The sequence below is a fragment of the Lissotriton vulgaris genome, chromosome 9 (genome assembly GCF_964263255.1).
Source record: "Lissotriton vulgaris chromosome 9, aLisVul1.2, whole genome shotgun sequence".
NCBI lineage: Eukaryota > Metazoa > Chordata > Amphibia > Caudata > Salamandridae > Lissotriton > Lissotriton vulgaris.
This window is the reverse complement of record NC_141697.1, coordinates 1,185,221,507-1,185,248,990: the sequence shown is the minus strand read 5'-3', so window position 1 is coordinate 1,185,248,990 and position 27,484 is coordinate 1,185,221,507. Positions and strand designations below refer to the sequence as shown.

Here is a 27,484-nt window from a genome sequence, read left to right as displayed (position 1 = left end):
TATCACAGTATTTTGGGGGTACTACATCACACTGCCCGAGATGTAGGGCTGACGGAGCTGATTTCTCCCATATGTTATGGTCCTGCACGGGACTAAATAATTATTGGAAAGACGTAGTGGCTTGTCTAAATGCTGTCACGGACAGGCAGATAGAGACGGACATGGGAACCTGCTTGTTACTCTAGCTCCCGCAAACCCCCCGAACGAAAGTTACTAGCAAATTCTATGACCTGGGCTTGATTCTTGTCAAGAGGGAACTTACCATGCACTGGAAATCGAACCTGAGCCCTAGTTTTTCACGATGGAAAGCGAATCTCTTACGGTGGGCATGTGCTGAGAGCACACTTCGGCTGCAGCAGGCCAGGCGCTTAGATAATGACAAATCCTTGGAAGTGGCCAGAGCAGAGGAGGCACTGGTGACAGCGCTCCAGCGACCTGTTGATAGTTCCAGTGAGGGGGAGGAGGATCTAGCGTAGGACTCGACACTCTAATGGGAAGGAGCCTATCACAAGCAGGAGAGATAGCGGTTAATGCGAGGGGCGAGTTTTGGAGGCTGTCCCCGTTACACTACCTGGCACGGCGAGAGTTCACGATCGGTAGAGTATACCCATGACTATTGTGTTTTATATATTGGTTGTAGGCGCACTGACAGGGGTGGGGGGCTCTGAAGGGAGTGGGGGTCCTGGGCTTGTCCCTTTCCCCCTTTTTCATTTCCTATCCAAGGGCTTGAGTACCGCCAAATGCGTTGTAAACTGTCGCTCACGCGACCTGGTGTACCTTTACAATATGGTCCTCATTTTGTTTAAAAATGCCAATAAAATATATTTACAAAAAAAACCATAGAAAACCTCAAACACACAACATGCAAGGTACTTACAACGTACATATTCCCAAAGATTTAAAACCAGATGAGGGAGAATGTAAACACAACGGGTCTTAGTGTCTGCCTGGAGGTTAAGGGGTCAAACCGATTATGTGTGGAGTGCACACCACCTCAGGCCACTGAGCAGAAACTATTAGGACCGTGGGAATCAGGAGCCCAGAATGAATGACGCCTATCACATAAATCAAACATTCATGATCAAACTATCCTTTTGCTCAGCTTACTTACACTCGAGAGAGCACCAGGACCTATTACTTAGATCACTCCTGAATCACCCACTTAAGTGATCGTAGTTATAGCACTCAAGTGAGTAGTGCTGCGAGTTTTCCAGCACAGAACTCTATACCCTGCCCTCTCTTACTTCAAACCTTCAAACTACTCATTTGATAATGTAAATGTAATACATGGACTGGTATGTTTGTGAATGAAATAATTTAAAAAATATATATACATATTTTTTTAAGGCATGAGTACTGGCGCGCACAGCAATCTCACACACACGTGTATACAGTCCCAACTAGCACTCACACTCAGTATAACCAATTGCATAAACAGTAATCTCACATGGTACCTGACAAATGTCAAACCTAGCAAACTCGCACAGTCAAATCAAGCAGTCCCCAAAGAGCAGTTGGTTTAAATTCTAAGCACTACTCCCATGTACATATATCTTTATCACTATCATACTAAGGGAGACGAGGGTCAACTGGAGGTTAAAGACCCTACCTGGAAAAGAAGGTCCTTAGTGCGTATGTCATACACCAGGCAAGTACTGTGTTCATCCACCACTGCCAGTTTGTTGCGAGATGAACTCATGTCCAGGCACCGCACAGACGTAGCCTGCTTCAGCAGGGTGATAGCAAAGAGATTATCCACAAATATCTTCAGGATCTGAAAACAATTGAGGAAAAGTGAAAACTATTTTTGTGAATACTGGAAATAACAGTTTCATTCAGAAAAAGGATGTCACTGCAGGAGCAGGTCGATGACCGGAGTTCCGCAATGACCAAAGAACTCCAATTTTAAAGGTTCAAATAGATTAGCATCAAGAAGGTTTCCTTGCCTAACTCTACTGAAGCATGCGCAGACAGAAGATACAGCAAGCGCGGCTTTATTTCTTACTTTGGAAGATGGATTGGGCATTAATGATGTAACAGGGTGGAGGATCTGCAACAATGCTCATCTCTGGACTAAGAGGACACTCGGGTAGCTGTGCAACCTTCTAGTGACCTCTAGTATCAGAGCGCCAAACAGGAAGCTTGCTTCTAAGCCTCAGGAGGTGACAAAGAAGCTGGGGTACCCACATCCCTTTTGTTGCAAAAGACACATAACCACAGGGATCTGTAAGACTAGCCTTTCCCCCTCCCAGGTTAATCTCTTCACCAGTCCATCAGAAAACTTCACTACTAATCAAGACTAGTTCAAGTATGTAAAAAAATATTTTTTTCAACTGCCTCTAGTTGCCAGTAGTTACTTAGAGAGCATACTATAAGTAGCAAGCCTTATGAAGGTAATATGTTGAAGCTAAATGGAAAATGTTGAGTTAAGTGCCAAGAATAAAATAATTGTTCATTTGTTGCAACCAGTGAAAATCAGGTATTATAGCAGGATTTCAAAGGATGACAGGTGTGTGGTGGCAAAAACAAATGAAAGACTTGCATTCGTGCAATGGTCCAAGGTTAACAAGTAGTTCTTGGGATACATTGCCTGATCCGATCTAAGAAGCAATTAATCTAACCTGCAAATGGGCTAAACCCTCGCTGGGAGATAAAAAGCATAATTCAACAAATTAAGTCTAGGGATAAAAAAGTGCCTACAAAACATAAATGAACATTTAATCTGGAAAATGTTTTGTTACATTTGAACACTATTCCTGCACCTGATAAAGGAGCTGAAAAAAACTCTTTTGCCACTACAGTGGAGGCAAAAGATATACAAGTGTTATGATGGGGTTGGGACTTCTTTGAACTATCTAGGAGAATGAAATTGCAGACCATTATTGTATAATCAGAGGTCCTAAAAGTAATAAGTAAACACTGCAGTGATTGGAGATACAGAAGGAAACACACATACATTTTAATAATGTATTAATGTTCTCCAATAACTAGATTCATGCAGGAATCCCTTCTACTGAATCCAATCCCAAACCAGTTATTCCCTAAATGCATCTATTAAACATTAATTTCAGTCTTCTACACCAAACAACCAGAATGTTTAAAGGGGCTCTGCTGTGTCCAAATGTCGACGGAACCGACCAAGCAATTCCATTAAAACCAAATCCAGGCTTTGCTGGTACCAGAAGGCACCATCAATATAACCAGGTTACTGAGGCTCATTCACCAACCGAGCACTCAAGATTGTAGCTCTTTCAGTTTGTACACTGCTGGTTTCATTCCCAGTGACACAGTCACATACCACTAGCCCAGAACACAGAACCAACCCTTAACAGGCTCCTCATGTTTTCCAAACAATCCAACCTACCATTATAAATGTAATATCTTATAACAATAGATGCACAGTTTCTCCCAACTACTCTGAAACGTCATCTAGCAATCTACCGAAGACCACTAAGCAAAACCATTCCATCGGAGGAACCTTGCTGGCCACATTCTTTTCTGTCAGAACAATCTCTACTAGTCTGCACCTTTTGCCGTCTATCACTCAGCTGATGCTCTACTAAATGCAGCACCTTACATCATATATGAAGATTGTCGAATGTTTCTCACAACCAATCTTGTTCCCATCCAAATGTTGCCAGGTAGAAGAGGCCGAAGAAGAAAATCTGAGGTAATCAGTGCTTCTTGTGAAAAACTAGCTTTTCATCCGTTGCTCCACCGTTTGTCCTTTATGCCATTAAAAAGCCCCAAACTATCAATTTCTATTGTGAATAATGTACAAAAGGGTTGGTGCAGAGAACAGCTACCCATCGCCTACTCCAGCATTAATGGTAAACATCTCTTCCTCTCCTTCATATACTGCCTTTTAAAAACAATACTTCTCGAATCTAGATCACTCACTCTGAACTGAAGAACATTAAAATGAGTCCTGTTTACAGTTTCTGTAGGGGCATGATTTGAGAGAACACTGAGCATGTAATGATTTGCTCGTATGAGCTGTGGGCAATCCTTCATGGGAGAAACTACACTGTTGCAGCAAAATTTAGGCAAAAAGAGGTATTTACATGAAAATGTGTGCATATAGTTTACTCAGTATCAATTCCATAAGAAACATTACAATCGATTACCAAGGTGCTGCACATTCCCACTCTAATGTTAAAGCCTTATACTGAAACATCGCATTGTTTCTTTAGCGATTGAAGTTATGTAATGCTTCAGAGCCCTGGCAGAGATTGATTTTTCTATACTTGCCCAACTCCTACAAAGCACAATGATATGTAACCTCCGCAGGCTAGAAGTCCCAGTGCCTCAGCATTCCGCAGAATAGGGACAGTGTTTGCAAACCTGCACAGATGAGGAGTAACCATGCATATGCACAGCATTTCAAAATCTTTAAAGGCGATAAGTCACATTAGTTTAGGGAAAGCTTACAGAAACCTCTTCGAGTCTGGAGTCTCAAGGTTAACGTGCAGTGTTAAGAAAATTCCCCGGGCAACAAGTCACAGAGAATATTTGCTGTGGTTTGAAAATGTCTACTGATTGGCTGAGGGATAGAGGGGGAGGGAGAACATATTTTATCACTATTCTTCAAAGCGGTCCACATATTATTTGCTGGCAGCCTCCGGCTACACTTAGGCCAGAGATTTTCAGTCTGCCAATCAACATCTCCAGTCATTTCTAATACTCCCTGCTCCATCTCATTTATTTTCCTTTAACTTAGTAAGTCCTCATGTAGCATTGGATTTATGTGGGGGTATCGAGGGAATGTAAATTGTAATGCCTAATCAGTATGCCAACTGTGTTAGCCCCTTCGATGCTCATGACGAGCTCAGCTCGTCATGAGGCACGGTTGAGCTGCGCTGATGACGAACTGAGCTCGTCATGAACAATGGGAATAGAGGGTCAGCACAGGAGGGGAATACCATCAACAGCGATGGTGTTAAAGGGGCTCCTGGGAAGGGTGGCAGGAGACTTTCTTTGGCCGATGTTGTACCGTTGCTGTTATGTTGTACAGTTGCTGTTATTAAAGAAAATAATAAATACATTTTTTTTTGTAAACAACCTAGTAAGTCCTCAGCTTTGGGACCTTAAGGATCTTAAACAGGAGATTCAGCTTCTCTATCTGCATTCACGGGGTCATGAAAGAATAATTTGTCTACCACCATCCCTGGCACCTAGCGCACCACCCCGATCCATACCTGCAACATCATTCATGCACAATCATTCATTTTAGATATACTGATATCAGAGTGTACTGCATTTCTGTTCGAAATATCCTTGTCAGCCAAATATAACATTCTTCTACAGTGGCTATATATGTATAAACCGTAGGTGAAAAGCAATGACAGTAAGCAGTTCTCCTTAAAACCAATTATATGAATAGGTACTTTCCAATTAATCCAGTCTCATAGCTAAGACAATGAAGCACCAAGATACGAACGTTACCTGGCCATTCTTTAAGCCCACCAAAAGGCCTTCTCTTCCGGTTGGCCCTCCAATGACCTTAATGTAACGAATAAGAGACTCCATCATCCACTCTCTTTCCTTCACTCCACTAAACGACAGGCACTGCAGCCTCTTCTCCTGGAAAAGTTACAAAGCTGCACATTGGTAGAGGCATATTTATGGCATAGTGTCAAGAAGGTAATAAAAAACTTTGATGTATGGAAATCAGGAATGACTTCCCAGAGGAAGAAATGACGAGTTCTCAACCTCGGATCTCATTAGAAAGTAATAATGCAATATATGTGTGTGTGTGTGTGTGTGTGTGTATAAACATGACAGCTGGCGTATAGTGACTATACTAGGTAACAGCCATCAGGAAAACCCTTCTTCAAAATAGAAGTTTAAGGTATAACTAATTCATAAATTCAATAGGCTGGCAGATTAAATGTGAAAAGCTCATAATAAATACACAGGAAAGGCTCGCCCTTTCATTGCCAGTGTATGCACACCTTTCTGCTTGAGCTTTAGTCAAAAATGTTGGTTAGGTTTCTTAAACAGCTGTATCTCTGTGAGAATCCACACAAACTATGTATGCATGCAAAAAAACATCAAAAGTCGGGAGCTGGGGAAGAAAATCATCATTTACAATCTTACTGCAGCCTAGCAATAGAACGTAAAATGTGGCGATATTTTCATTTATGTAACAAATTGGCTCAATATTTTGTTGCATTTCTCAAATGGACTAACATAAAACCTGGGTTGATAACCAAACACATTTTGCCTGTACCCTTAATGTTAGAGTCTGGCAATACTAAATATGTGTGGGTTTTCCTAGGTGATACAGTCAGCATAATCAGTTATGTAATATTACCTCAACTGTAGCAGGATCACGGTTTATGGAGTTCTGTTCAATTGATGACCGATATCAAACTCAGTTCCATTGAGATGCATAAAAACCTATATTTTTCAATTATGTAAGACCTAAGGATTCTAATGGTACAACCCAGTCCTCACTGGCTGATCAGTAGCACATGCGGAACCTTTATCCGATTGTTAGTGATTTTTTTCCAAAACACTGTAATTCCCTCCAATCTGTATCATGCAGTAAATTATCACTGCCAAGGTTAATCTGCAGCTTTGTTCCTCTGGCTCTCCAGAGCTTGGGGTATTAGGCATCCATGGCATCTCTGCATGCTCAGGGTACCAACAGGTGATAAACCGGGAATGGTGCATTCTGAAAATCAGAAAGCGACTGCAAGCAAAAGGCTAATTCAGGCTACAATTTTGGTTTGGTGTCACCTCTGGGCTGTGTAGAAAGACATCACAACCATATAAAATTAGCGACATCACATTGAAAGAGTTTCATCCTTGATACTAGATTACCCTCTGCCTGATTCCCCAATCAGGCAACCCCAGACATTACTGAAAACAAGAGAGATAAGATGTGCATTCCCTGAATCACAGAACCCCCTGCAAATGTCAAAGCATGGGAGAAAAAAAGAGACACTTGAAGAAGCACCTTCTAAAATGCATTATTCAAAGGCAAAAATAAAAATAAAAAGGATGAGCATAGGCGCAGGTAGGGGTGCATGCCATATATTCGGCAGACAAGTTTGCACATTACCAACATACAAAGGTCTGTTTCAACACCATGATTACATTTTCCAGAGGCAGGGAGCAGTACCTGGCAGAGAATGATATTCTGTGAACACACAACCAGCAGGTTGCACTCAAACCTCTTCATGATCTTCTCTTTGATGCGGTAGTGCATGTCAGAGGTGTCGTCTGAGTACAGCTCATAGATCAGAATCTTCTCCGGCATCTGAATTGCCAGACGGTTCTTGTAGATGGCGATCTTCTTCACCAACTCGCGACACTTGATCCTTACTGGGGAAAAAAAGAGAAGTATTGCAAGAGTTTAGTAGGAATTTTCTCATGAACGAGAGAGAGCCTGTCTAAATGGTACATGCTTACCTTTCTGCTCGGTGATGAGGTGCTGCACAATGACATCAGTCATGTTGTCCCTGTAGGCATAGCGATCCTTATACAGGCCATGGACAGTGCTGAAAATCAGCTGATAAAAAGCGATCGTCCCATCCTGACAGCCAACCACCTGTGAACAGAAAAAGAAACAACTCAGGGTTCTGCATACAGCATACCTCACACACAATTTCAAAAGGCGCATGGTGAGTATTCAAAGATAAAAGAGTGCTTGCAAACTACCACTCTTCCAGGCTAAAATATGGAGGAAAAGAACACGAAGAAAACTGCAGGGGTGAGAGATGAAAACATATATACTATCCAGGGGTAGAGAAAGGGAGCCAAGATGCAACAGTGAGCTTTAAACGTACAGGAGCCCACCACAAACAGTCTATTTCAGACTATCCCAAGCCCTTCGGCACCAATCATGCACTCACTGAAATTTAAATATATACTATTGTAGAGTACAGAAAGCTGTCAGAAGGTAGATCCTGCAGCCCAGCTATCAGGATTTTGCCACCCTGATATCAGGTGGCATTCAAGGGCCCTGTAAGGTCCTGCCACAGTGCCACTGGGCCAGTTTACAACAGAACACTCCATGACGAGCTTCACACCTGCCTTCATTTTTCACTCTAGACCTGGTTTCCATACAAATGTATTCTGGTTCATGTAGGTCCATTGGTAGACATGTTTATTATAATGATTCATAGTCCCTATGGATTGAGTGGCCCACAAGTGCATGCTTTCTGGACCTTCCTCGGTCTCAGCTCTGATTCACGCTCAATTACTCATTTCCCAGTCTCCCTTCTTCGGTCTTCTGGATTCTGTAGTCATTCACTATCCAAGTCCCAGTGCAACCTTCGCTCTGTTGGCAGAGCCAATTCCAAACACCTGGCTACTTATTCACTCCAGGCTCTCTACCTGCACCTGTGCTTTTCCCTGAGCGGTCATATTTGTGCAGTGTTCTGGAAACCATCTTACCAACTGACGTCCTGGACACACCGGCTCCTCTATTTGAAGGCCGTTTTCCTTGTTCCCGTGTGAATTGCAAATTCTTGACATCCAGTATTTTCTTCATGTTCCCGGTTACTTGATGCTTTAGCTGCCTGGTTTGTTTTGATTGCAGACTCTTAGTCTAGTATTCCAGAATTCATTGTACGCTCTGTGTACTTTCAGCCCTATTTGTGTTTGTATGCAGATTCCTTGTCCTTTAGTCCTTTGATCTTGTTGGATCTGCATACATCTAATCTTGTTCTTCTTTGTTTTCCACATTCCTTACTCTGTATTGCAGAGGTACTGGTTCGTTCTGTGTTTCTTGCTACAGCTCTTTACTCGCCTTTTATAGATTCCTGCATCTTTATTGTTTTCCCAATTAGCTAGTTAGGCTGGTCCGTCTGGTGTTTCTTTATTGCTACTTTCACACAATTCCATGTTTCTAGAATTGAGTCATTCTTTTCCTGGATCCTTTTTTCTGAATCTTTTTCCTCTTGCTCGGTTCCTTTTGCGTCCTTTGTGTCGGAGTTCAAATCTTAGTTAGTGTTACCAGAGGGTGACAATGAGTTCTGAGAGGGCAATGCCCAGGTACAGATATCCACTAAATCCTCTTTTTCGATAAGAATAGCAGAGTGTCTCCCAAAACACTGGCAGAATACCTGCTCCTAGCGGTTTTGGGATCTCGCTTGCACTACATACAGAACAATTTCCATAGAGAATGCAACCTATCAATAAGACTCCATTTTTCGTCTGCTTTGTACTTTCCCATTGCCTTTCCAGTGCTGGTCGTACAGTGTTTATACGCGGTTCATTTTTTTCTTTTGCAAGCATTCCTCAGTTCCTCTACTAAGACGCCAGTCTGCTCCAACCTGCTCCAGTTTTTAGCTTCTGCCTGCCCTTCCCCTTCCAGGTGCTCCCTTACACATACTAAAAGTCCCTCTGCAAAATTCCCTGGTCTCTCTGTAGAGTACACCTCTCTCTGTTAATTACTGAAGCAGAGCCCCTGACATTACCACTTTTGCTAGACTGTTTTAGGGTTTCTATCCATGTGAAAGCCTACCATTAGCCCAAACCCACTGCACACAAATAAGGATATGTCATGGCTCAGACTTTAACTGTACCATAGAAGGTACTATAGTTTGTTGTAAATGTACAGCCAGTTTGGCTGACAGAGTACCATAAAGAGCTAAACTTAGCTCTTGTCCCCATTTACTCTTAGACTGATACATACCAAAAAATAAAGATATCATGGTGACAATTGTAGCTGAAGGCCCTATCTTTACTTGGCAGAACCACAAACCGCTCCTAAAAATCGAAGAGCAGCCCATGCTGCTTGTGCATACATAGTAGAACATGTTCACTTTCCCCACCGACATGCACAAACGTTCTAGTTAACTCATAAAAGATCTTTACTGTATTACCCGATGACTGGTTTTAGAAGGACTAGTTTAAGGTGTTTGCGTAACAGTAGGACTATAAGCAAAAGGGTCGCCATAAAGGCACCACTATCCTGCTCCTAAACAGATGGTCTGAGCTCCTGATCCCAGAGCTCCCCCTGGTGAAGGAGGTTAAGGAGGGCAGAGAGTAATTGGAACTGGGCAGATGCAACGGAAAACCACACAATGCATTGAGCCTAAAGGTCTAGGACCATCTGAAATGACCATGACTTCATTGTGATGTGCTCAAGGAAGAAACAGTCTTTGCTATTGTCTTTAAGCGCTCCTGTGAAAGGTAATCTTTTGTTACGCTTGTGCTCAAGGTGATCTAAAGGACCTAATCATTTTGGATAGTACCAATGAGGGTTTTGAAAAGTTCTCAGAGGAGACCAGCCTGAAAAGGGCCTGCAGGACAAGGACTTTTGATGGACAAGGCCATATCCTGAGAGGTTCTCAATGGACTATAATAATATAGCAATAGCGGGCTGAGAGGAGAATAAAGGGGATCTTGTGTATTAGTGAAACTTATCTCCAATACAAACAAAAATATTACCTGTGGTTCATAGGGATGCAAAAGCATCCATAGTATAAGTCCATCAAACACAACCAGTGAGGTGAACTTCTGAAAGTCTCGGACCCATAGTTTGCATTTAGATTTTTTCAGAGCGGAGAATGACTATTTCAGATCAGAAAAAACCACAGTGGGACAGTGTATGGCTCTATTCTTGAAGAAAAAAAAGGCAAAGAGTTTTAACTTCTCAAGCGGCAGGATTACTTGTATAGCCTAAAAGATCTGCCAGAATTTCTAGTCAAGTCAAATAGCTTTTGTGGGTGCTAAAAAAACTTACAGATATCCAGGGACCACATACAGCATATAGAGATGGTCACAACGGAGCAGGAAGTCTCATTGGTGACAGCTGTGGCAATTTTATAGCATATTCTTTGTGAACAATGACTGCATTCATGAAGCCCAAGTGCTCTAAGCCACTGTGTGACTGTAGAGATGAAAGAATAAACCATCTTAGTCTCCAGTCATTAAGACTTTTCGGTCTTAAACAAGGTCAGGCAGGTAGGTGTTTCCTTCTCTACTGCATCTCAGCTTGACCTTGGAGTAGGTGATAATGGAAGAGAAGCCATATCCAAGCTTCTCCTTTCTGGCTCTCACATCCACCCCCTCCAGAAAAAAATGGCTTGAGCTAGTCCGCATGGATAGGGAGGTGCTGAGCACCAAGCACACCAGCGCAATCCTTGGAGTGACCTGGGAAGGGCTGGGATTGTCTTTGGAGCCATCTATGTGAGTTTGACATACTAGAGATGTCACTTGCATATTAAGAGAGGACTCAAGCGAGAACTGGGCAGGCTCATTTTTGAATCTGTTGGTACTCAAAAAGGGTTGAGCACTTGCAAATTCTCTTCCACCACCTCCACAAAAGAATGGAGTTTATCCTCCACAGGGAAAGGGGGACAAACAAAAAAGAAAAAAAGGCCACATGGGAATTTTACCCTCTTGGCAGCCATGATGTATATACACGTCAGAAGGACGTCCTAGAGACACTCTTTCATGATGTATATAAACATCAATAGTGCAGCCGAGTGTTTTTGTGCTACCTGAAAGGTGTACATTACCAGAAGTGTATGCAAGTAAAACTCTCCTGGTGGTCCAGGTGGCTTAACAGCTTTCAGATGCGAGTGCTCCTCCAGGGGTCAACAGTTCCTGACAGAGGATTCATTAAACAAGCTCTAGATCCTGCAGGTCACAGTAAAAGTTGGCCGTAGGCACTACTGGTGAGGTGAAACAGCCACTCTCAAGACTACAGGATCTGTAGCGGGGAAATGGGGCATGAGCTAAAGTCTTCTGGAAGTGCCCTGGGTAACGCAGTGATAAATCTGATGCCAGAGTAGTGGAAGAGTCTTGGGCATTATGATGAAGACAAAGCCACTTGCACCTTTTTTGGAGCTGACTGGCCACTGGTGAACAGAAAAGCAGAAACAGTGGCCATACTCTTCTTCAATTTTGTCCGCCAAGCTAGTAATTGCTCAAATAACAGTAAGTATTAATTTCTCAATTCTAAATGGGAGGGTGACTGAGCAATCTGGGAGAAACATTCTAGACTCCTGGTCCCTATAGTTTGTCAAATACATGACGAGATGCAAGCAGCTCCCTCCCATGAAGCCTATACAGACACCATTGGGGGAATTGGTCTCCAAAGGCACACCTAAAGTGTGAGGCTTGCTCTACCCCACTATACAATACACAACTGGAGTCACTATGCCCACAGTGAAAGTGTTCCTCACTATTATGTAATAATTGATTGGGGCATTGTGCCCAGACAGAGTGTGACAGTGCTACAAGACTACAAAAAGGGCAGACAGCCTTAGCTTAACAAGACTTGTCAAGTTACTTTACAAGACCACACTAAAGGTAGCAATATCCGAACATACCTGCCTATTTCCCCAGGCATCACACACTAGTGTCTACACCCCATGACATCTACCATTGATGCACAATATCCCCTCCTTTCTCTTTCTTTACTAACTGCTACTGGGAGTGCACCCGTTGGTTGGTGGGGGGTTTGTGGATATACCGCTGCAATAGTTACATATGTTATATGATTTCTGCACTGTTGCTTTAGTTTTCGGCAACATTGGACCAAATTTTCCACCATTGTAACACATGATGTCTTCATCTATATGTAAAAGGATTAATACTCCTACATACCTTACAACAATTTATCTGGTATTCCTAACCTTGGATTCGGATTGCACTTAGATGCCCCATTGTCTATGTGTCGTTTTCCTTACTTTACTTCTGAAATACAATGGTCTTCAACCATTATTTTTCTTCCACTGAATAAATCAATATATAATCAATATTATCACATAGTTGCGGGATACGTCTCTCAGATCAACCCTACACATTCAATGTATTCATTTTTACAAAGACAAAAAACAAACAGAATGCAACAGCAACAATTTGCAAAATCAGAGGCAATTTAATTCATTGCGCTTACCACTATCTTTATATCAAAAGTTTCTCAGGTTGCCCAAGGGGGCCGTGCAAGAAATAAAGAATTGTCAAGTGCTCAGTAGGAAAATAGATAAAGGCATAGAGATATTCACAATATTATATACACAATAAATCGGTTGCTCAGTACACCGTCTGACAATAACCTGGCCTATGACATACATTTTATACACATTTTTCATTAAATGGAGACATGGCTTCCAAAAACTTGTTGCACCAGAAAATGTGTTTCACAATCCAGGTATTGGGAAAAGGGGGGAGCGTCGACGTTTCGACTCGTCTTAGGTGAGTTAGACCGTGGCCGTGCGAGTCTTCATCAGGACTAATACATCGGGCAACCCAAAGAGTAGTGTTGGCCCCTATAGTGAGGATGGACCAAGTGAGATGTCTTCACTCTTTATCCCAAGGTAAGTGTCAATTCCTTGTCATGTTCACTTTGTCCTTTGTTTAGTTAGATATCATTTATGTGAGTCTAATTGTTGATTAAAATGAATATGGTGTCTATATATGTAATGTAATTTATGTGGTGTTTATATATGCAATGTGGAATGTAATTTGCTTTGAAAATTTATGTTGGAATTGTTGAATGTATTTAAGTGTCTTTTTTGTACCTAAACTTTTTTGAATATAATGAAATAAAAAGCAAAAAGGTATTAAGTAAATATACCAAACAGACCATATAGTAATACTGGTTTGTTTTCCTCAATTGGGAGGTGTCAAGTAAGGTGAAGTTGGCAATTTTTTTGTACACATTTAATTGATGGTCCAGCTGACTTCATGGTTAAGGACCTAACTCCTTAGTGTCAGAAATACAAAGGTAAATTAGCATAATAGTATAACACGCGCGACAGCATGACCATCTTTCTGAAGACTATTCAGGCGGACGCTGTCAGTGACAGAGTCTGCCAGAACAAAATTTGCTCACGTAGCATGGTCTGTGCGTGGCCCAGGTTCCTATCCAGAAGATGTTCTGATGTGTGATAAATTCAGATTCCCAGATAACGGAATTTGATGGACTGCTAGGCCAGCCAGCGGGCTGATCTGCTGGGCAGGATCTGGTGTAGTAGTTTTGAAAGGGAATAAACAGGATTTAACCCAATTAACTCTAAGGCCCAACACCTATGCAAATGTTTCATAAACAAACAACGGCACCAAAGCACACACACTGCAGTTTCTTTCTAGTCCTTGATAAGGAAGTCCAATTTAGTCGTAGATGATGATAAAGAATTCCTTTTTAAATCATAGACAGGTTCTGTACATGTTATATTCCAACAAGAAGAAGCCGACACAGGTTTCGTCTACCCAGACTTTTTAAAGGCTAAATGTGTATCGCTCACTACAATACCATACGAAAGTCATCAACCTGAAAAGTTCAGTTCCAAATGCGTGACCGTTTGGTAAATAGTAGTGTCCAAACAGAGCCCCCAATCTGTAATCAAACAAGCTTAAGTATCCAAGGGGGCAGCCATCCCTCCATGATTCAAACAAGAGTGACGCTGTTAAATCGGACCATGGTCTCGGCCGCAGGACTATGATAAGCCTGCCTACAAACATCAACGCTCCTCGTATCTAGGACCGGAGGTACTAAAGAAGGTCCTCAAGGGTAGCAGCATGAATTGTGCAACCCTAAGGGACCCCTCACCAAGCACATGCGGGGCTGCTATAGCGGGTTGATTGTCTTGGTAAAGACAGAAGTGAAAACACAACATGTCACACATCCCTGTGTGCCATGTCCTCAAAAACTGAATGTGATATTTTTAAGTCACCCCAACAGCAGGCCTGACAGCCGTAAGGCGGGGTGCTGAGTATTACATGTGAGGCCATACCTGCATGAGCAGATATGCCCCTGTGCTGGTCAGTTCTATTACTGCCAGTGCAATTGGACCGGGAAACCATTTTAAAACATGTGCTGGGCACTGGTTAAACAGAGTTCCCCAGCTACATGATCGTTCACTAAAAATAGGGATATTTGGTATCAAACATCTCATATTGATAAACCCACATTAATGCCACTGTTGGATTTACCAATACATGCACCCAGAGGGTAGCTTCGAGGTGACCCATGAAAACCTACCAGCCTTTAGTGTACTTGCGGACTGGTTTCTGCTAGCCTGCCACCAGAGCTACTGTTCTGACCACCTAGGATGATAACCTCTACTCTCAGGAGACCCAGAGCAAATGTCTGTCCAGGAAGAGAGTGTAACACCTCCTCCCACAGGATAACCTGCTGATTAGCTTTCTTGAGTGGCAAGCCTCAAAGGCATGCCTCCTTTGTAATGCAAATCTGGCTCCCCTGACAGGATAGAAAGCCAATATTTTTGTCTAGGGCTCCCTTGGCACCTCAATAGGTTGAAACATTAGCTAGTCAGGTAGGCATGCCACTTCCAGGCTAGTACCACCCCTAAGGTGGGCCACTGTGAGGTGGACATGATTTTTCAGAAGTAGCCATCTTTGTGATACCATAATTAGGAATTCTGGGTCAGGTTTAGCCCACGTCCCACAGGAAGTGGTCATATAGGGGCGTAGTGACCCATTGGCTACTATCCCATACTTCCCTAACACCCCTAAATTCAGTATTTAGTGGAGCTCCTGGCACCAGAGAAGCAGATCCTGATGACCTAAGAAGAGAAAGGACACAGAAGAGCCAAAAAAGCAGAGAGAAAAGAAGAAGCAGGTGACCTGGTACCAGCCATGCAGGCGTGTCTAAATTCCTTGTCGAAAACTTGGCCAAAGTCGACTTGTCCTGCAGCTGTAGACTCCAGAGACCTAGGAAGGCCAGCCTGCCTTACAAAAAGACACAAGACCTCCTGTGAATGGCAGACCTGTTCTGAAGAAACTCCAAAAGAGAAGACTCTAAGAACTCCAGAATCGCCAAAGCACGACACCCGAAGCCACCGCTGCATCATCGCCTACAGCCAAGTTGAAGTGGGTCACCGGTGTCAACAAGGTCCCCCAGATCCACCAGAGCTCGAGTCCATCGTGGTTTTTTCCCCTCCAGGTCTCCTCAACGTCACCTGCAGCCTTTGTACGCAGGTCCCCTCAACCACAACTGCTTCAGTAAGGGAAAACCCCAACACCTAAGGACACCCCTACACCCATTACCCCTGGTGCTTTGAGAATAGGACCAAAGGTGTCCCCTGTCCCGAGCATCGCAAGGCCTGAGACCACTTGCTGGTTCAGCCAGACTTGCCTCCTGGGCAGAACATGCAGATACTTTTTGCAGTGACCGATCTTCTTTGAAATACATTGGGCTGCCGAAGCTGTTTTGCACCCGGCCGGCTGGTGGTGTGCAGCTGGTCCTGCCATAGACCTTGCCCACCACTCCCTTTAAATCCTGGAGATTGGTCTTGTAAGTCGTTGTACTATACCTGTTGGCAGAACTTGTTCTTCTTTCCATAGGATAACTTTTTAAAGTGAAACAACTTTATATTTAAGAATGTACTGTATGATTTTTCTCGGATGCCTACACGTATTTAACAGATACTTGCCATCTTTATAAATTGGTGTGGATCTCCTTCTTCAGTCGTGTTTGTCATTTATTGATTATTGTGTGTAATTGCAAATGTCTTGCACTCCTCTGTCTTAAGCCTAAGGCTGCTTGACCTCACTACCCCGGAATAGAGCACTTTGGGATTGCATAGCAAGCCCCTGTCCACTCATAAGGGAATCCCTGGACTCTTTACAAGATATATCAGATTCTTGATACATCACATAAAAAGCCAGCTTCCTACAGGATTCCACACTGACCTATGCAAAGCCTGTTATGAATGTAATCAATCAACGGATATAACCATTGAGAAATGTACATTTTCTTTTATTGATGTTCTTTGTATATAAGATAACCAATGGAGCATTGCATCGTCTGCACTATGATCAATTATTTTGTTGATTGTTACAGTTGATTGGAGTCAAAACCTTACAAGCTGCAATCTACAACACTCCTGTGTTTTGTTTTCTTTGTAATTAACTTTTTGGTCCAATGAGTACCTCTGCGTTCCTTCTAAGACACATAGGAAGGTACCACTTTTGAATGAGTCCCATCGGACAATTGTTATATTTATACATACCTACCTGGGACCATGTGGGCAGATAGCGTTGTCCTTGGTATTTAAACATTGAGCAACCAAAAAAGGCAACAATAGTTGTTTAAGTGGTGAAGTCAAGCTTTAGTATCTTCAGGGTGAAAAGGAGAGGTAATAGGGTAGGTTCCAATTCACAAGGAAAGATTGCTAACCTAAGCATGATTTTGACCAACACAGATATCACTGGGAATAAGTCAATGTAGGCCTCTTTAGATGGAAATGCTGGCATGGAATGTTATATTAAACAGGGCAGCCTCATTTTGAATATGGCCAGCAAAAAGGGAGATGGTAAGATCCTAGTTGTTTATGGGAACAACAGTTGTAGATTTCCAAGACCTACAGGGTTGTAAATGGTGTGGCACAACCTTTAATCTTTTTGAGTCTTGGAATAAGACAAAGGGAATGTTTTGGAAGATAGAAACTAGCCCCATTGATAACTGGCCTAATCTCTTCAGACAGATGCTTCTTTTAGCAAGAAAGATTTTCTGTAATAGTTGGTAGATACTGCCTTTCAGTTAATTTCAGACTTCAGTCCTTCATGGAAAGTTGTACATAACGATGAAAATTAGGTCTACAAAGCCATTGTTCAAAGTGACTGATGAACCTTTTTTAACTAGATGAAATGTACAGTTTCTGAAAAAGTAGCTTGAATGTAAGAACAAAAATAAGAGTGAAAAGGTATAGGAGTGATCAGACCAGTGGACTGAAAAAGTCTGGGTTACATGCAGATGTATATCACTAATAAATCACAAATCTAGGTGAGCGCCCTTGTTATGTGGGGGGAGTCTGGTCAGGTAAACAGAACTTGTGAGAAGATAGAAATTAGAGGTTAGTAATCCAAGGGTACTCAAAACAGATGTTCAAATCGTGGGCTAGCAGTATGTGGGAGAGATCAAGAGCAGAATAGGTTATAATATTGGAAGAGATAATAGAACAGAGTTTGCATTATCAGGGCATGTTTTTTTAAACAGAAGATGAATTCACCTCTCTATAGCATCAATGCCAAAGTAGCTTAAATGATCTTAACAAAAGATTTGAAGCTAGCTTCGTAAGCTTCAACACCCAATAGAATAAGTTCTTAGCAGAATCAGCAGCAAGTTGGGTATAACAGCGAATAATGAATGTTTTGTGATTTTACAGGACTAAAATAAAATTAGCACTTTCAAATCACTGTCTTGTGAGGCCACTCAAAGCTATGTACACCAAACACCCTGTGATGTGCACTAAGTAGTCACTACAGACTTCTTCACTTCAAAGGAATCTTCTACTTAATGCCCTGTGAATGCAGCATTTCCACTTACCACATAGTTGGAGTCTGGTTTAACTTTGCATGTCCACACCCAGGAGCTCTGCTCACCAATGGTTCCCAGACGTACACCATCCTTCGTGTAAAGGGACACCTGCTTATCTGAGCCACCCATGATAATGTACTCGCCTTTGGAAAAGTAACTGACGCAGCATGGATCAGAGTTCAGTACACGATCCTTCCCAATCTAGACATGGAAGATGAGAATAAAGATCAGTACATGTATATGCCCTTGAATTCACAGGGCTCCCATGCAGGTTGGCCTATAAACCCCCAGCTCCTAGATACTGTGACCACGAAGAACCCCGAAAGACCAACAGGCCCACCAGAACGTTTCTATTTTCAGGGCCCCCTTTTCTTCACAGGGTTCCCACCAGACCTTAGTGGTGACCTCCCCTATTCATGCCATTGCGGAGCAGGCAGCCATCTCGGCCGTTGGAGCTCTTGACCACTAATCACAACTCTGAATGCTTCTCCTAAAACCTAACTTTGGCTATCCTGGAAAAAACTCCTGAGTATCAGATCAACTTCAACACAAAATCCTCAAAGAGCATCCAGAGACACTAATAACAGACATATTATACAGTCCAACAGGTATAGGCCATAAAACGGAATTCATCTTCTACACTAAGAAACCAAGCAAATGGAGAGAGAACTTCCTACAACACCTGCGCGTAACAAATACTACCAATGTCCCTTATGGATCTAAACTCTCTATATCCCCAGAACTTTAGCGGAGAACTGTCCATAACCATTCACACAAGTGGGAACATACAGGCCTCTGAACAAAACCTATCCATTTTTGATCAACACTTCCCTGCTCTCTGCGCCTCCATTACATTCACTCCCACGCCCAACCATTTACCCTCTCCCAGAGAACTCACCCTGCACCACCTCCTCCACTAGCTGAATCTTCTACTCCCAGTCCCCAGCGCAGTCTCCACTCCGCCCCCCTACAGCCTCTCCCATTCCCAGACACCCTGAAACTTCGGTTTTGCCTCCAGAATTACTTTCCACCTCTCCATGGCACACCTTCACTGCCCAGTTTGACTTATCTATCACACCCGTATCCTCTTAGTCCTCCGTCCACAGCAGGCTGGATACTACATTAGTCTCCACCCCAGACTCCGATGAGCCCCATCATACGCCACTTCCCACAACAGACCAAACTGCCTCTCCACCAATCCGTTTAATCCTAGAACTCAAAATCAACACTATCCTGAATGACATTTTGTCACTAGTATGGATAAAAAGACATCCTGCCCCAACATCACGCTTCCATGGCAAGCACTGATCCTGTCACAAATATAAACTCTGCCCCCCATAGCCCACCCCAGGCAAACTATACCCTACACTCATCACCACCTTAAATCTAGATGCACCATGACTGGAATGTCGCAGCGGAAAGCCAAAATGCAGAGCAACACATAGGACAATGCTCCTAGCCACCCCTGCCACCTCAAGATTGAGGTCATCCTTGGTATGAGGGGAACCCGTACCACCACTCACCATCCCAGGCCGCCTGCCCAACGAACTACCAGCCAACCCAGCCCGAGATCATTACCTAGGTTTTGCTGCATGCTACTAAACTGTTGATCAGCCGTCAAGCATGCTACTGACATAGCTGAAACCATTCTACGATTCAAAATTGACATCTCTTTTCTGACCAAAACCTGGCTGAACAACCACTCATCCCCTTGCTTCGATTTCCTCATCCCTCCAGGCTTCCTAATCATTTGTTACGACCTTAAGGATTGCATTGGCGGGGATTAGCCATCTGCACTAAAAAGAACTGTGCTTATCTCCCTTCCACACCACCAACCAAATAACCTAGCTTTCAATATTTAGGAATTCTGCTCGCCCAAAAAGGCCCAAACCCCATCGAATTTCATGTCACCTATCATTCTCAAAGTGAAAAACATCAATTCCTCGAAGACTTAACAGACTTAATAATGCAAAACTCTCTAAAAGGCAGCACAGACATTATTCTACGAGACCTAAACCTGCAGCCGATTAAGGCCAAAGATCCTATCGTACAAGACCTAGCGACCCTCCTAGAAGCGAACAATCTCACCCAACACTGCAATACACATACTCACGATAAGGGTTCTAACCTTGAAGCAATCATCTCTGGGGAGAACACCATATCCCTCCACTCTATCCTGCCCACCGACTGGACAGATCACCAGCTAATTATTTTAGATCTGAATGCCATCCAACCAAACGCTCACCCCCAAACTATCCCTCCCAATCAATGGGTGAGGAACATACATCTAATCACCCAGGTAGAGTTAGAAGGAGTAGTCAGTTCCCAAATGACACCTCCACCCGACCTCACCTCTGCCAATGACCTTACCATTCACTACAACTCAAAAATGGCTGGGCTCCTTGACACAGTCAACCCTCTGCAACTCAAAAAAAAAATCAAGAAATATCCCTTCCAGATCCTGGTTTGATAAAAACCTTAACACAGAGAGTGGTAAACTCTGATTGGCTGAAAGAAACTGGAGACAACAGCCCCCATTAACCAATCTCTCAATCCTCCAAGCTGAAAGCCAAATATAAAAAAACGCATCTTCAGAGAAAAATCCTCCTTCTTCCAAGCCCAAATTGACTGGTCTAGGAACAGACCTAAAGACCTTTTCAATATCATCAAACAAATCTCTTTCCCTCAACACCCAATTCTTGATTCAACTAAGCACAGCGAAGAATCCTCACCATTCTCTGAAAAGACATTTACCACCTGTCTCTTGCCCTATTCAACCTCTATATGGAAACCCCTGCTATGGTCCTGAAACTCCTTCCCCTTTGTGACTTGCTCTGAAAATATTTTTTAAGGGCAGGCAGTGGTCCCAGGCACCACTACCTGCCCTTAAAAAATGAAACTAAAACGTTTCATTTTATTTTTTTAAATGCATCCCATTTTCCTTTAATGAAAATGGGCGGCAACAAAAAAAACTGCTTTACTTAAAAGCCGTCCCAGACATGGTGGTCTGCTGAGCCCATACCTGGGAAGGCCTGCCATTCCCAATGGGGTTGCAAATTGCGAGTGGCGCATTATTATTCATGAGCCTCGCATTTTGTGACCCAATTGTGAATCACTAACAGTATCTCTGACACTGTTGTGCGATGCAATTTGCGAGGCTCAAATTGGGTGGTCACACATCTGGAGCATATTCACCTAAAAAAGAATATCCATCTTTATTGGAAGTTAACAGTAGACTTGCCATTTTCTATAGATACAGTTATTAAAATTCCTCTTCCATTTCCAAAACGGCACAAATGTCTAAAACAAAGTAAGAAAACAAGTTACTTACCTATAACTTTGGTTCCCCAGTATTGGTAACTTTCATAGATTCCCATGCTTTGTATCATTAGCCCCGTCGTCGGAATGGGAGCCTCGGTAAATAGAAAAATACCATAGCAGTAGGTACAAAAGAGAAAGAAAGGCCTAGGCCTCATCTCCTTTTGTAGCATATCGACCTCTTTTCAGAGCCTCAGATTTTCGTAGCCATTGTGTAACACTAACTACATCTGTGAAAGGCTGAGCTTTCCCAGGGGAGGAGGGTGGGCACATGGGAATCTATGAAAGTTACCAATATTGGGGAACCAAAGTTACAGGTAAGTAACTTGTTTTCTTGCCCCAGTATTGGAACTTTCATAGATTCCCATGCTTTGTATCAGAGTAGCTAGCAGTAAGCAATAAGGGCACATTTTGTTACATGAGTATCAATACATCCTATCATACTTATTCTCATAGGAAGCAAACATAACTTGTTACCATACACAGAAATACAGTATCTGATACAAAATGTGCAATACAGGAAGGAGGGATTGTAGGGAAAGCTAACCTCTCATTGAAAAAGGTTTCTCCGGACTGCTTATCCGACTGCAGCTTCACTTCTCAAGGAAGAGACCAAGCAGTAATGCTTTGTGAAAGTGTGGGTACTGCTCAAGATAGCTGCTCTACAAATGTCTCGGATAGGGACTCCAGCAAATAGAGCCACCGATGATGAGACGGATCTCGTCGAATGAGCCCGAACACCTCTTTCCAGCGGCCTGCCCGCTTCTTGGTGACAAAAGTGAACTACATTGGAAATCCAACGAAAGATGCCTTGTTTTGAAAGCGGAAACCCATTCCGCGGAGCACTATAAGAAACAAAGAGCTGAGAAGATTTCCTCAAGCTTTTTGTCCGTTTCAGATAGAATTTTAAACATCTTTGGACATCCAAGGAATGTAGCAACCTTTCTGCTGGAGAAGATGGTCGAGGGAAAAAAGATTTCAGAACCACTGGTTCATTCAAATGGAAATCAGATGGGACCTTTGGAATGAATTTTGGATTTGTTCTGAGAATTAGAGTGTCTTTCTTGAACTGCATAAAAGGTTCCACAATAGTGAGTGCTTGGAGCTCACCTATCCTCCTAGCAGACATTAAGGCTAAAAGAAGAGCTACCTTCCATGAAAGAAATTTAAGATCTGTTCTGTGAATAGGCTCAAATGGGGTTCTCATGAGATGAGCCAGAACCAAATTGAGTTGTCAGACTGGAGGCGGAGGCCGGACTCGAGGAAAAACCCTGAAAAAGGCCCTTTAGGAATTGCTTGATAATTCTTGCAGACCAAAGAGAAGGACCGGAGGATGTCCGCTTGAATCTAGAGATAGCCGCCAGATGCACTTTGATGGAGGAATGGGCCAGACGTGGCTTATATAGAGAAAGAATGGAAGGCAATATCTGGTGAGGAGCTTAAGTGTACAGATGGAGATTCTGCCGCTGGCACCATAAGCAGAAACGTTTCCATTTTGCATGGTAAGTCTTATTCGTACTTGGTGCACAGGCTTGAGATAGTATCTCCTTACACTCTCTACTGAGATTCAAATTCTGGAATTCTCTGTGCTCAGGAGCCACACTGTCAATTGAAGTGAGCTCGGATCTGGATGCAACACTTGACCTTGAGACATTGTCAATAGAGATGGAATGGGCCGCAGGTGAATTGGCTGATCGTGAGAGAGTAGGAGAAGCTCCTTGAACCAGAATTGGCGGGGCCACGCTGGTGCGATCAAGATCATTCTGCAAGGTTCCGCCTTGAGTTTCTTGATCAGCCTCGGAATCAGGGGTATTGGAGGAAAGGCGTAAACAAATGCGCCGGACCAGGCTATCGAAAGTGCATTCCCCAGTGAATCTCGATGGTGATCCCTGCTTGCGTAAAATTGGCATTTCCTGTTTTCTGAATTCGCAAACAGGTCTATGGTCGGAATGCCCCAACAGGAGAAGACCTCGTCGAGGGTGCTCTGATCCAGTTCCCACTCATGGCATCTTGATCGTAGACTACTTAATGCATCCGCTGTCGTGTTGAGTGTACTTGGGAGGTGTTCCACTGAAAGAGAAATCCTGTAGAGGATTGCCCAGTCCCATATTCTTGGGCTTACCTTGAAAGGACTCAGGATCTTGTTCCGCCCTGTTTGTTTATATAATGCATGGCCGTCCAGAGACTGTATTCTGAGAAACACAGCAAGTGGAGCTAAGACCTTCGTAAATATCCATGGGGCGGATCTGAGACCGAAAGGAAGTACCTTGAATTGAAAGTGGCTCTTGGCTACTGTGAAGCGTAAGAATCGCCTGTGAGCTGGATGGATCGGTACATGGAAATAAGCGTCCTCTAGATCTAGAGTTGCCATGTAGTCTCCTGGATTGAGAAGACGTAAAATATCCTGACATTCCAACATGTGGCCAAACCGAATGATATTTAGGACCCACGGATCTGATGTTATGATCATCCAGCTTCGTAGACAATGAGAAATCCTGCCCCCCAATGATGTTACTGGAGGGGGAGGAACAGTAGAAAGAACCAAGAGGCCGCTATTGCTGTTTGGATTAATCTCTCCCCTGGCGACCCTGTCGACCTCTTGTTGGCTGGCGAGAGAAAGATGCGGATTGGCCCTGACTCTGAGAGTATTGTGGCTTGTAGGTTTGTGATGATTGAGAATATGAGGAGTAGCGCTGTTGGTAACCTCCTCTGTAGCTGGAAAAATTCTTGCCTTTTGTCCCACGGAAAGGCACCTTACGATATTGCAGAGTGCCTAAGGACTTGGCCGTCTCTGTGTCCTTTTTGATACCTTGTAAGGAGTCATCTATATGCTTTCCAAAAAGCATAGCCCCATCAAAGGGCAAATCTAAAATCTTATTCTGCACCTCAGGGCGAAACCAGGTAGACTGAAGCCAACCTTGTCTTCTTAGGACAGCTGAACCTGCCAAGAAACGAAAAGCAGTTGTGGCGATGTCCATGGCGCAGTCAATTATTTCAGAGGAAGAACGCTCACCTTCCTCTAAAATCTTCCTTGCGTCTGCCTTAGCACTCTCAGGCAGCTGATCCATAAACGGAGACATACGCACCACATTTGGCGATCATATCGTCCCAAAATTGCAAGTGCATTGGAGGCACGAACCAGGAGACTTGACATTGAAGAGAATCTTTTGCCCACATTTTCAAGGCATCTACCTTCCCTACCCGGTGAAGAAGCCAGAGGGGCCGATGGATTCTTCGATTTCCTTTGCGCCGCCTGGGAGATCACAGAGTCTGGCCTCGGTTGGCCAACCAGGCATGCGGGACTCCCATCAGGGGCCTTGTACTTCTTCTCCAGCCGCGGTAGAACCGGAATAACGGTAGCTGGAGACTGCATGACTTTCACACCCTCAGACCACACATACTCTATGATGGGATTAGAGCAGATGGATATCCTGTATGGTTCCTTGAAATCATAGAGGAAGTAGTCCGATTGAACCATTGGTACCGGAAGGCCAAACACTTTAGAAGCTCTTTCCATGAGGTTATGGAAACCTCCAATGTCTGCTGGAGGGGAATCGACCGGATCCGGTGTAGGAGAGGGTGGATCTGGAATAATGTAACCGTCCCACTCTCTATTTGGATTTGGGACCTCTGTTACATCCCCTCCATCATCAGCGGAATCGTCATCATTATCACCATACGTCTGACCTGTGGTGATAGCTTGTCTCTCTCCCGCAGGTTCCTGTTGAATTGGCTGAACCACAGCAGCTGATGAAGAAGGCAGCGGTGGTGGAGGAGGTGGCTGTATGGATTCAGAAGATTGGGAAGGAAATCTTCTCCTATAATCCATTAACATAATTTGCAGGTCACTTATCAAAGAGGAGGGCATAGAGACCATACCCTGCTATGATTGCTCCTGCATCCTCGCTCTAGGAGGAGGTTTTCGCTGTTGTTCGTAATAGTCATCTGAGTCTGAGTCCTGGTATTTTACCTGGAGCTGAGATGGGCTGTAAGCATCCCCATATGGACTATCATCATCATCATCCTCTGAATAGTCTTCCTCTAGAAGTAAGGCTGGAGGAAAAGGCGTTACCCTTCGTGGCAATGTCATGTCCGGTGTAATTTGGAGTCTTTTTATCGAAATTTTAACTTTTTGTACCGTCGACGGGGCCACCGTCGATGGGATCGTCGTCGACTTTGCTGATGAAGAGTCATCGTCGACGGCGGAGAAATCGTCGTCAATATCAAAGAAGCCGTTGTCTTCGCCAACGTCGTCTTCGTAGTCGTCCCCACCATCGGTGTCATCATAGTCGACGTTGAAGATATCAATCTTGTTGATGACGGAGAGAATGAAATTCCGGCCATCGATGAAGTCGTCATCGAGGCTGTTGTCGACGCAGTCGTCGTCGACGGTCCCGTCGACGAGGTAGAAATGGGCGTCTGATGGATTCTCGCCGACGTCGTCGACGTACCTGAAGATGCCACCGTCGACGAGCGGGTCTTCTTCTCAGATTTTGATTCTTGAGGTAGGGAAACAGGTTTTTTAAAACCTTTTGATTTCCTAGGTGGTGAAGAGAGAACAGAAGGCCCTTGAGACCCCTTCTGAGTAGAAACCACCTCGGACGTCAATCCCTCTTTCTCCTTTGCACCTTGGTGAGGAGATTTTCGGGGACTAGACCTACTAGACCTATCAGAGGTCTTTTGAGAGGCCTTAGAAGGAGGTTCCACAGATGTTGAAGGGGACGACCTACCCCTCTTTTTAGATCTTCTTGATGAGGAAGCTGAAGAGGAATCCTCGCTGTCGCTGGAAATGACCTCCTTTCTAGACTTCATCTTCTGCAGCCAGGTCAGAAGTCTTCCTTCTCTGTCCCTCAATGTTTTAGTGGAGAAGGTCCTGCAGATCTTGCAATCAGTGGCTTTGTGGTCTGGGTACAAGAAATAAATACAACCTTTATGCTTGTCCTCCACATATAGCCTCTTCTTTGAGCAGGTAGCACAAGCCTTCAATAAGACCTTCTTTTCCTTATCTGACATTCTTAAGAAAAAAGGTTGAATTTTAAGTTGTAGAAAGAAAACTGAGCAGAGTTCAGAGGAGACTCCCTTAGCACAACGTGCGTTAGAAAATCTGAGGCTCTGGGCTCTATCAGGAGGTTTCTATGGGATGAGGCTATTCTGATTGGTTGTTGCAATTTTTTGGTCTCTATTGCAAAAAGAGGTCGATATGCTACAAAATGAGATGAGGCTTAGGCCTTTCTTTCTCTTTTGTACCTACTGCTGTGGTATTTTTCTATTTACTGAGGCTCCCATTCCGACAACGGGGGAATGATACAAAGCATGGGAATCTATGAAAGTTCCAATACTGGGGCAACAGTTTATTTGACTATGCACAGTATTCTTGTCAGGGCACAGGACTTTGGTACTGATGGCTAAGAGAAATACTGTAGTCTTATTAGTTGTTACATGTGACAGTCCCACCCCAAATATTAGGTATCATGGTAAGATGCAGGCGTAAGATACAAAGGGCCGGGTTTCAAGCCTAGGCTTGACACAAACAAGCAGCTAACTGACCAAAAGTAATTTTAAAAGATAGAAAACAAATCACATTCTGTGGATGGTGCCCTCTAAAACACTTTGCAGATTTGTTTTTATACATCTGAAGTCTTTTTTTAATGCTTAGCACCTTCAGGAACTGAAGTTATGATGTATTTGTTAATAATGCAATGAATATATTAGGTTTTAGCTTATACCTGCTTGCCACTGAGCTGGTAGAAGGACAGCCTTTGGCCCCAGTCTGCCACAGCCAAGATGTCATTGTGTTCATCTCTACAAAAGAGTAACACATTTTGTTCTTACACATGTTGATGCGCAGGCCTTATCGAAGAAACGTAAACAGAACAGAAGCATTCCATTAGATGCCCATGTAGCTGTTCCACA

At 43.5% G+C, this 27,484-nt stretch overlaps 1 protein-coding gene across 1 annotated transcript in view; it reads right to left on the bottom strand.

Moving 5' to 3' along the window:
• The window catches only part of IFT122 (intraflagellar transport 122), a 283,966-nt gene that overhangs the window by 152,528 nt on the left and 103,954 nt on the right, over window positions 1–27,484 (bottom strand). Inside the window, exons 8-13 of the mRNA XM_086939241.1 lie at window positions 27,298–27,373; window positions 18,263–18,454; window positions 7,420–7,558; window positions 7,130–7,332; window positions 5,446–5,583; window positions 1,610–1,774 (exon numbers count right to left, since the gene is read on the bottom strand). Of these exons, the coding sequence (XP_086795367.1) occupies window positions 1,610–1,774; window positions 5,446–5,583; window positions 7,130–7,332; window positions 7,420–7,558; window positions 18,263–18,454; window positions 27,298–27,373 (913 nt within the window). The remainder of the gene's footprint in view (window positions 1–1,609; window positions 1,775–5,445; window positions 5,584–7,129; window positions 7,333–7,419; window positions 7,559–18,262; window positions 18,455–27,297; window positions 27,374–27,484) is intronic.